The 10,817-nt window shown below is 35.8% G+C and overlaps 1 protein-coding gene across 1 annotated transcript; it reads right to left on the bottom strand.

Annotated features, from left to right (window-relative positions):
* Window positions 1-7,358: 7,358 nt before the first annotated feature.
* Window positions 7,359-10,388, bottom strand: LOC127105150 (calmodulin-binding receptor kinase CaMRLK). The gene is made up of 2 exons (XM_051042305.1): window positions 8,903-10,388; window positions 7,359-8,101 (listed from the first exon to the last, which is right to left on the bottom strand). Exons 1-2 carry the CDS (start codon window positions 10,167-10,169, stop codon window positions 7,470-7,472), a joined length of 1,899 nt encoding a protein of 632 aa, XP_050898262.1. The 5' UTR covers window positions 10,170-10,388; the 3' UTR covers window positions 7,359-7,469.
* Window positions 10,389-10,817: the final 429 nt, after the last annotated feature.

Genomic DNA, 10,817 nt, shown 5'->3' on the forward strand with positions numbered 1-10,817 from the left:
CAACCAACTTGATAACTTCCAATTCTCTTGACTTTCTAGGCTCATGGTAACTCATATATGCATAAGATGATGAATTTTGAATTGTCCCTTGATAAATTTGATCAATTGGTGAGATAGCTTATTATAGAAGTTACTCAAGATACCCAGTCAAACTAGGAATTCCAAGGCAAATCACCCTCAAACTCTTGAAGAAAACTTGATCAATATAACATGTAGAGATCATTGGGACTCATATATGATGCTCATAACCATTCTTAGATCAATACTTCGTTGTGCTCTTTGTTCATGAGGGTCTCAAACCCTAGATGTGAACTTGATGAATCAATGGGATCATGCCTTTCCTACAAAAGAGTTAGGAAAATACAAAGACATATTTTGGGTATTTTGGTTAGTGAAATGATAAAATACAAGTATGATACAATCACAAATTTCTTGGTGATCTCTCCTAAAACAAACCCAATGAAAAAGGGGTAAGGAGGATGCCAAGGTATGATCCCAATCCTAATGCTTATGAAGAAATGGCATAAGGGATCTTAGGGCCAAAATTGGGGTCTTACAGACTTGACTCAATGGACTTGGATATTTGAATGAAACATGTCCCTTAGAATGAGGACTTTGAATGAATGATGAACCATGAACCAATGACTATGAAGCATGGACCCATGGACTTTAATACACCATAGGCAAATAATTAATGGACTAGGAATGGACAAATAGATTGCACATAGCATGGATGAAAGCTTGAACAAGGCCTTGGATCAGAAGAATCCTCAATAATGTAGGCATGTAGATCAAATGATCAGCTTGATGAATGATTCCTAAGAACAAAGAAAACTTGATGATTGATTATGTGTGATATGATGATCAAGCACCATCCTCCAACGAGATAGGGTTTTAGTCAATCCCAAGATCAAAAGTCAAACCAACATGGTCATAAATGCCAAGTGTCTATGATTAGGGTTTCAAGATGCCAACCATAAAATCAAGGACCTCAAACCAAGCACTAAGGCTCCCCAATAAAATCTCCAAAAAATGGCCCCAAGATTAGGGTTTGGATGATCAAACCAATTCTCTATAGCTAATCACAAGATCCCAAAGATATAACACCAAGAATTAGGGTTTTGTTACCTAGAAGAAATCCAAGTTGTGATCTCCTTTAGTCCATGTCCCACATATCAAGAAATTAGGGTTTCACCCCCATGATGAACAAATGAAGAGCCATGTCACATTTCTAGAGCTTGATCCACAAACAAACCCTAGCCTTGCAAGCCACGAGCTTTGAATCTATGATAATTAGTTAGCAAGTGTCAATATGAATGAATTATGCATATGAATGGGGTATGAATGAGTACAGATGAATCTTAAGTCAAAGATTGAATGAAAAGATGAAAAGGGGAAGGCAAAGTTTGGGGTATGGCAATTGGTGGTAAGGGTTTCGTTCCTGGTTTTGAGTTTGGGTGTATGGCATGAATTAGTTGTGAGGTTGGATGTTTGGTGGTTAGGTGTATATGGTATGGTGATGGTGTGAGATTGGTCGTTGGGTTTGAGTGGGTTGACATTGTTCTTAGGCGGGGATTTATTGTTAAGCATATGATGACGAAGCTCATTGGCGTGGATTAGTAAAATACCTTGGCTCAGACACAAACTGTGGCGCTGTAAACGGCCTAAACCATGTCATATAATGTTGGGTTAGTTTATCACCATGTATGATTGGTTAGTTTAAGACGCGCTGATTTCGATTCCTCCAATTACGACACATCTCTTTTGAAAAGTCTCTCCAATCGGAATAATCCCATTGGCCATCGACTCTTTGTTGATGCCAATCTCCAAAACACGTCAGAGGTTCTAGAATTTATGGTTGCATTCGAAACTGCAGTTTCACACGGTCACTCTGATGCATCTCAACAGTAGTGAACCAGATGATTGATGTTTTTGATGTCCAAACTACAGCATCATCATGGTTAACCTGATGGTCAAGACCCAAATACGACCTCTAGATAAATTGTATAAGAATTTGACATGATTAGAGGATATGTAATTGGATAATATTTTTAAGTCAAAAGTAGAGTTGCTTAGTAGTAATACATCGTGTGGTCCAATATGGTCTAAAGGACTGCCGATAGACTACTACAACGTGTTTGGGACACCTGTTGTAGTTCATCCCCTTAACTGACCACCTAGATCAAAAAGATTGAAAATATATTAGTTACAGTCAGTTGTAGTATAAAGTCTAAAAGTTAGAATATTTAAGATAAACTTACTTTGTTGCGTAGGGGAATGTGAATGGTTTCTCGTTGACTGGGGCGACTGACGACATTCTTGACCAACCCCATATAGATGGGACAAAATAGCTGAACCCCAGTTATATGTGCCTACTTTATTTATGTTTCGTAACAATGACAAATACATAATATTTACCGTATTACTAGTACTTTCAAGAAAGAAAAAACTACCAAATAGAATCATAATATAACATCAAGCTTTAATTATATTTTCATACTCAGTAGATTCTTCGTTTAATGTTATACTTGAATAATACTGTTTAAGATATTTTAAATCAATACCTTGACCCCTAGGTTCGCCCGAAGTCTGTCATGTAGTTGTGCCTTCACACAAAGAGGAACCCAACAAGTCCTTGCATATAGAGTTATCTAGGTTAACTCTACCATTTACGATCTTACCATCAATAGGTAGACCTAACAACATGTAGATGTCCTCAAGTGTGACAGTACACTCACTGAAATGAAGGTGAAATGTGTGGGTCTCGGGTCTCTATCTTTCTACCAAAGCAAGAATAAATTTGTAATCAACTGAGTATGAGACTATGTTGAGTAGATTACCAAAACCGGATGCTTGTAGATACGTTGCATGGATTCCCCCTACGCATATGTTGTCCTTTTAGGGTAGGGGAATCATGCAGGGAATTGTGACAGGGCGCATGCCTTGTCTTGTTATGGCGCATGCATTGTTTTTTAAGACCATGCACCATTGGTAAGGGAACATACATTGGACATGAAAATGTAATCATGCATGGAATCATGGAAGAGATTCGTTGCAGTCTGAACCCTAAGCTTATGCATGCAAGATTCTTCATAGATGACACTGTAAATGGCGCCTAAGTTAAAACCATATAGCATGTGCCACGCCCTATGGTGCATACCTTGATTTATGGATATTCATCATTATCCCTATTTAACTGCATGCTAATACGTGATCAATGCCCATCACCATAATACACTAAACTTAAATCTTACAAAAATGGCTTCATCACCACATTACATTATCAACTCCCATACCGATGGTGAAATATTTGAATGTGACTTATCCGGTTTTTGTTTTCGTAACACAGAAGTTACTCGATTTACAATAATAGACTATCAAAGTTTTCACATTTGAAACAAATAATATAAAAGAAATTGCAGTGTAGTCAGGTGGGACAAATCATCTACAAAAATTCAGTGTTTTTTGCAGACAACCAAGTTAAATTTTATCAGTTGAAGATTCGAGATGATGACGATGTTCATCATATGTTTCTCAGTCATGAACAATCTAGGTTCAATGATATTGAGTTATATATTTTAACACAACAAAATCAATTATCTCAGTTTGTTGATCAATCACAAGTGATTTGGGAAATTGATGATGACGAACAAGCTGAAGTCAATGTTGTTGACGAGGAAGAAGAAAAAGACGAGTTATTGGTTGATGAAATGGTGAACGATGAAACTGTCCACCACCAGCAAGAGCGGTTACCAGCTAGTCATGTATATTGTCCACTTCAACACATGACAAGCTTGAATTTGGGTGAAGATGAACCTTCATCAGATATATTTCACAATTCTTATGTCCAAATTCAAGGATCATTGAAAGAAGGAGACAAATTTTGCACAAAAGAAGATTGTGTCAGATTCACTAAAAAGTATCACATGGAATTATCAGTTGATTATAGGGTTGATCAAACTAATGTAACGAGGTATAAGATCTATTGTCGTAATGAGCTCTGCTTGTTCTGGTTGTTAGCATCTTACCGGAAGAGGAGTGATTCTTGGGAGATAGGTTTTATGGTGCAATTCACACTTGCTTAATCACGAACCCAATGCAGGACCATCGTAAACTCAGCTCTCAGCTAATATGCAATGAAATTTTGCCCGTCATTAGCAATAATCCGCCGTTAAAGGTGAGTACAATAATCTCGTATAATGTCACATAATACAACTATACTCCATCATACAGGAATACATGGATAGCTAGGACTAAGGCAGTTGAAAAAGTGTTTGGAAATTTGGAGGAGTCATACAAAGAACTTCCAAAATACTTGGTGGCACTTAAGCATTATGCTCCAGGGACTATTATCAATTTGGAAATGTTGTCGACATATTACCCCAGACGGGACTTGTGTTAGTCGTAATGGCATATTCCACCAACTCTTTTGGGCGTATCCAGCATGCATCAAAGGTTTTGCTTTTTGTAAACCTATTATACAAATTTATGGTACATGGTTGTATGGGAAATATAAAGGAACGATACTAATGACAATGACACAAGATGGCAACAATAACATTTTTCCAAACGCCTTTGCACTAGTTGAAGGGGACACTGCCGGGGGATGGAATTTTTTCCTAAAAAATCTCTGATTGCACGTTTCTCCTTAGCCTAACTTATGTTTGATCTCAGACAGACACCCATCAATTGTGAGTACCTATAAAAACATTGATAATGACTGGAAGGATTCTCCTTCGACGCATGTCTACTGCATTAGACATATCACTCAAAATTTCATGCGGGAGATCAAAGACAAAACGTTGAGGAAAAAGGTTGTCAATGCAGGATATGCATTAATAGAACCTTCCTTAAAACACTACCGCGAAGACATCAGATTGTAAAATACAGATGCAATAAGGTGGATCGACAATATTCCCTTGGAGAGAAATGAACTAGGGCATACGACAACGGTCAATGATGGGGCCACATGACAACAAATCTTGTGGAATCAATGAACTATGTCTTCAAAGGCATTTGAAACCTACCAATAACCGCTTTAGTGCAAGCAACCTATTTTAGGCTAGAGGCGTTGTTTGAGATCAGACGTTCCAAATGGAGTTCAGTGTTACAATCTGGGCAATTGTTCAGTGATGCTTCAATGAAATTCATTAAAGACGAAGCTGTCAAAGCTAACACACATGTGATCATAGTGTTTGACCATACTAAAGGTTGATACAGTGTTGCTGAGTCAATAGGTCACAATGAAGGCATGCCGAGAGGATACTATTGAGTGGAACTAGCTATAGGTTGGTGTGATTGTGGAAAGTTCCAAGCCTTTCGTATGCCCTGCTCCCATGTCATAGCAACATATTCAAAGGTTCGACAGGATCCTTCCAGCTTACTATCCGACGTTTACAAAGTCGTAAACCTATGGAATGTTTATAAAATTAGCTTTTTGGTGGTAGAAAAAGAGGATTATTGGCCTGCATATCAAGGGGACATACTCCGACACAATGAAATAATATGAAGAAAGAAAAAGGGTCGCTCAAACAGCACCCATATTCGAACCAAAATAGATACGGCAAACAAAATTGTTAGATTATGTAGTTCATGTCGTCATCCCGGTCATAATCATACGAACTGTCTCAGTTTGGACCAAGCATAACAACAATAATTTTAATTATAACCCTTTTGCTTTATATTAAAAATGGCATTCATTTCAAATGATAAATAAAACAAATACAATAATTAAACAACAACACAAACAACTATAACAATAAAATAACATCACAAACAGATACAACAAATAAATAACATAACTATGCGATTATAACCATTAAAACAATTTTGTGAGAAGTATAAATCATCATGTGAATGTCTCTGTCAGTTTTAACATTCATCCAGAAACGAACTTCTTCATTTTGGTTGAACGTGGTATCAAACCATTGAATTCTTCTGATCATTTCATCCTCTATAATTTCACCATCTAACCAATTGTTCAAAAGCCTGTTAAGATGTCTGGACGTATCTACATTCCAAAGTCAGATCTTCATCGAAGGTTGCATTGCTGGAAAAATTAAATAATCATTTCTCTTGTGAATATATGACACATATATAAATATGAAGACATTTTAAAGAAAAATGGATGAAGATAGTAAGAAGATGTGTGAAAAATTATGGAAGAGTGATGTTGTATTTATAGATGGAGCGCAGGAGCAATAGCCACATGCATGCACCACTCTTAGTGACGCCATGGACATGGATGCACAAGTGCAAGTGGCGCTTATGAATAGTATTTTCATTGGATGCGCCAATATACCTGGTACTTTTGTTACATGTTTTTGAAAAAAATAGTTATTTTGATAAAAAAATTCAAACATTAGTTATTTTAGAAATTTAACTGAAAACTTTGGTTATTTTAAAAAAATATATTATATTGTGATCTTAATATAATTAATAATTAAATTAAATTTGAAAAAAAATAAAAAAAATCAAGCTAAATATAAAAGAAAAATATCCTTTTCATTTAAAAAAAATTGCAACTTCCATCGCACAACTTATGCGAGGACACGGTATCATACTAGTTTGATTTAGGAGTGACTCCGTGTCCTTTGTCCTTGTCCTCCAGGATGAAATCAATTACTCACCATCTCAGAAACTTCTTCAAATGGCTGAATGTTCACGTCACACTCATGGGCCCTCTCACAAAATAACTTATCTTCTCGTATTTTTATATTATATATGGTGTATATTTGTTGGAAAATTATTTTTCTTTTTGCCATTTTTATTTATTATATTTTTCACTTTCACCCTCGTATTCTAACTTTTTTTCTTCTTTACATCTGTTGTTTTCAAGAATCAGTGACGATCTAAACACGTAACATGTGAATGAGCATTGAGCTATATGACCATGCAATATTAGGTAATACTAAAGAGGATACAGTTAATCAAAGATAAAAAAAATGAACAAAGATAAAGTAAAAAGAAAAAGAGGTTAAAAACAAAATATTAAAGTCGAGCATAATTCTATTTTAAACAAAGTGAAGAAAATATATAAAAGTAAAAGAAAAGAGAATAAAATATGGAAGCTCCTTCTTCTTGCCCTTCTCATCACCGTTTTCTTTCTCCCACATCAACAAAAAAATTGCTACTATTACCTCATTTTCAAAACTTTGTAAGAATATTAATACTCATATAGTATACTAGTAATTTAAACTATAAAATATAAAATAAGATAAAATATAAAATAAGATCTCGCGCGTTCGAGTATGTATATGTGTTATCCGATCTCTCTCTGCGCATAAATATTAAGTGTGTTGATTAATTTTTTATTATAAACAATTTTGTAAAGACAAAATATGTTAAATATATCTAAGTGTGAAATAAAAAACAACACACATATATTTTGAATTTAAAAAGAAAAAGGTTTAAACAAAAATATAACGTTAAAAGGCATTTACAAATTACACTAACATCAACAATCAAAATCAATTTAAAACTAGAGCTTCATGAGGACCAACATCTTTGAGTAAGCCCAAAACTTGTTGCATGGTGGGTCTCTTGGAAGGCGACTCAGCCGTGCACAAGAAAGCAATCATGAGACTCTCCAGCATCTCGTTCACCATTGAGTCCTCTTCGAGACGCAACCTCTCGTCAAGCACTTTAACATGACGTCCTTCCTTCGCCGCCTTTCTAGCCGCCACAATTATATCCGATGTAACAATCTTCCCGGTTAGCAGCTCCATCAACACCACTCCAAAGCAATACACATCAGCCTTAGTGCCGCCATTGTAACTCGAGTCTATTCGCAATCCAAAATCGGAGATTCGTGGCTCAAAGTTATCGGTGAGTAAAATGTTGGACGTGACGAGGTGGCCGTGCACAATAGGTTTTGAACCCGCATGGTGGAGAAACGCAAGACCACGCGCTATCCCCACTGCGATGCGGTGGCGTGTTCGCCACCCCATCTTTTCCGGGGATGCTTCGACAATGCTGTTTTGGAACTCCCATGTATCGTCAGTCCAATCCTCGATGTTGGTATCTCCGGTAGGAAGCTCGTGCAGCCATCGACCTAAATTGCCGTTGGCCATAAACTCATATAGCACTAGCTTCTCCTTGCCTGAATTTTTTTTAACCAAAATACATAAATAATAGTATCATCTTAATTTAACAATAATTAGATTATTGATATGATTTTATTTTATGTAATTTTCCAATACCACATATGATAATCATTAATGGATTTAGTTACAATGTATCATTAAGAAATATTAAACAAGTCCTAAAGATTTATGTTTATGCAATATGATTATCATACTTAATTACAACAATTAAAATAATATTTAAAGTTACAATTAAAAATTAATTTGTATTGGCAAGTTAGTCATATAAGTGTATTGGCAAATTAGTTTATTCAACTTGTATATAATGGAGTGCTCCTTTTCCACAAACTCAAACAAAGATTCCACATGATTATGAACCATTTGTACATGAATTCAAATTGTAGGTTTCCAAGTTTTTACTTGAGAGCCGAACCATGTAAGAAGATAAAAATACTCCTACTAGTACTTCCCAATGTATTCATTTAAAAAACAAAAATTGTGCAAGAACATTAATGTTTTGCCCATTATGTTAAGGCTACAGCTACAAAAAAAAATTTAACACTGCGGAAAGTACACTAGTGCATTGACACAAATTTTCACATGCAATCATATCGAGCAACCATAGATTTATTTTATTTTATTTTCCATATACAAATAAAACACAGTGACACAACACACAACAAAAAAAAACAATACTATGAAACATGCTACAGAGAATACGACATTAGAAAATGTAAAACCCGTGAAGATAATTAATGAGAGAGAACCAAAAAAATTGAATCGTTTCATCAAAAACAGCTTCTGTACGGCACACATACCTGCGATACAGTAACCAGAGAGAGTCAGCAGATTAGGGTGCTTCAGCTTCGATAACTCAACAAACATAGCAACAGAGTCATCATAATCAACGTCTCTGACATGCTCAAGAACCTTGATCGCCACGTGGATTTCACCGGGTAACACGGCCCAATACACTGGCCCACATCTTCCTTCTGCCATCTGCGACTCTTTCCCGAAATGTGACGTGGCAACAATGAGATCCTTGAAGGTCAAGTTCATCAATGGCTTCTCGAACATCACCACGGGTGCAGATGTTGGTTCCTTCACATCTGCAACCCATGTTGAGCCTGACTCTGTTTCAAACTCAAACGGCCCTGTTTTCTCAACCTTCGTGTTCATCGTGTCTGGTATCGAGATTGCCCATTTCTTCTTCTTAGAACGTTGCTTCCTCTTTTTGAGAATTATACGGATAACCCAAATGAGAAGAAGAGCTATAGCGAGGGTGGATAGTGTAGAACACACGGCAAGGATGAATCTTTTTGTTTTTGGTTTGTTTTGTGTTCTATGAATTATGATGAGTTCTTTTGGATTTTGGGTTGGCTTGTTGAAGGTGAAGTTGTTGTTTGAAAGGTTGAGGAATTTGAGATTGTTAATTGCCGGAAAATCGGAAGGGAAAGTTCCGGTTAAATTGTTGTTTGATAAGTCTAAGTAATGAAGTGAGAGCAAAGAAGAGATTGATTTTATGTTATCTTTGAGATTGCAGCTTGAAAGGTCAAGGTGTTGTAGTTTGGTGAGATTTTGGAAACCAAAGGGAAGTGTTCTTAGGTTGTTGTGGGAAAGGTCGAGGATTTTAAGGTTTTGGAAGGTAGAAAGTTGAACTAAATTACTGAACCTGTTGTGTGAGAGATTGAGGTTTTCAATCGTTGATGTGTTTTTCAACTCAACCGTGATGCTTCCTCCGAATCTGTTTCTTGAGAGGTTTATTTCTAGTAAAGATGAAAAACTAGACCAAAACCAGCTTGGTATGTGTCCTTGTAGGGAATTTCCAGAGAGATCAAGAATTTGTAACTTCGACATGTTTTTGAGGTAAGCCCATGAAATTGTTCCGGTTAGATTTTTGGAGGGAAGAACTATTTTACTGATACGAGAGTTTGAAGAGTTGGAGACTCTTGTTTGGAACAAGATGGAGGAGTTGAAACCAGAGACAGATTCGAAAGCCTTTGAAAGTAAGGTTTGGTCATCACATGAAGATTCTACTAAAGAAAATAGAGCTAGAAGAATCAAGAATCTGTGAAAGTGTTTCATTTTGAAAATATAAAAAAAGAACAGGGGTTGCTCTGTTATACTTTTGTTGTTCGTGTTGTTGAAGTTTAAGATTGGAGTATAAACAAGGGTAGCGAGCTCTTCCGACAGTTTTCTTATGTTGGTGTTTCACTGTTCCGACAATTGAACGTGGAAAGGAAAGACAATTTAATGGAAGTTGGACAAATATAGAAGGTGTTGAGCTTTGAGTATATTTTGTCCGCGACGAATTATTATTATTATTTGGAGGGTAGTTTGATTTTAATTATTATTTAGTATTTATATTTTATTGTAATTCTAATTCTCTATATTAAGTTATTCTAATAAAATTTCTAACCTCTTTTCTTTCTCTTTTATTAAGATGATAATTTTATTTTTCATAGTCAATAGGTGTGCAACTAATAAAATATGATCATTGTTTAGGAGTTGTCCCGGCTCAAAAAGTATATAGTCATTGTCATCTTTTATTTGTTCATAAGGAACATGAAAATAATGATAAATTTTAAAATGTAAGGATAAAATATTAGGGTTTGGGAGTCATTTAAGTGAGGGGAATGTGTTAGACATCTTTCACCTTCATTGTACTCAATAGGATATTTCTCTATAATTTTAGGGTTATGTTTGTTTGTCTAAAAGGGTATTGCCTAAATA

The sequence above is a fragment of the Lathyrus oleraceus genome, chromosome 7 (assembly GCF_024323335.1).
Source record: "Lathyrus oleraceus cultivar Zhongwan6 chromosome 7, CAAS_Psat_ZW6_1.0, whole genome shotgun sequence".
Lineage (NCBI taxonomy): Eukaryota > Viridiplantae > Streptophyta > Magnoliopsida > Fabales > Fabaceae > Lathyrus > Lathyrus oleraceus.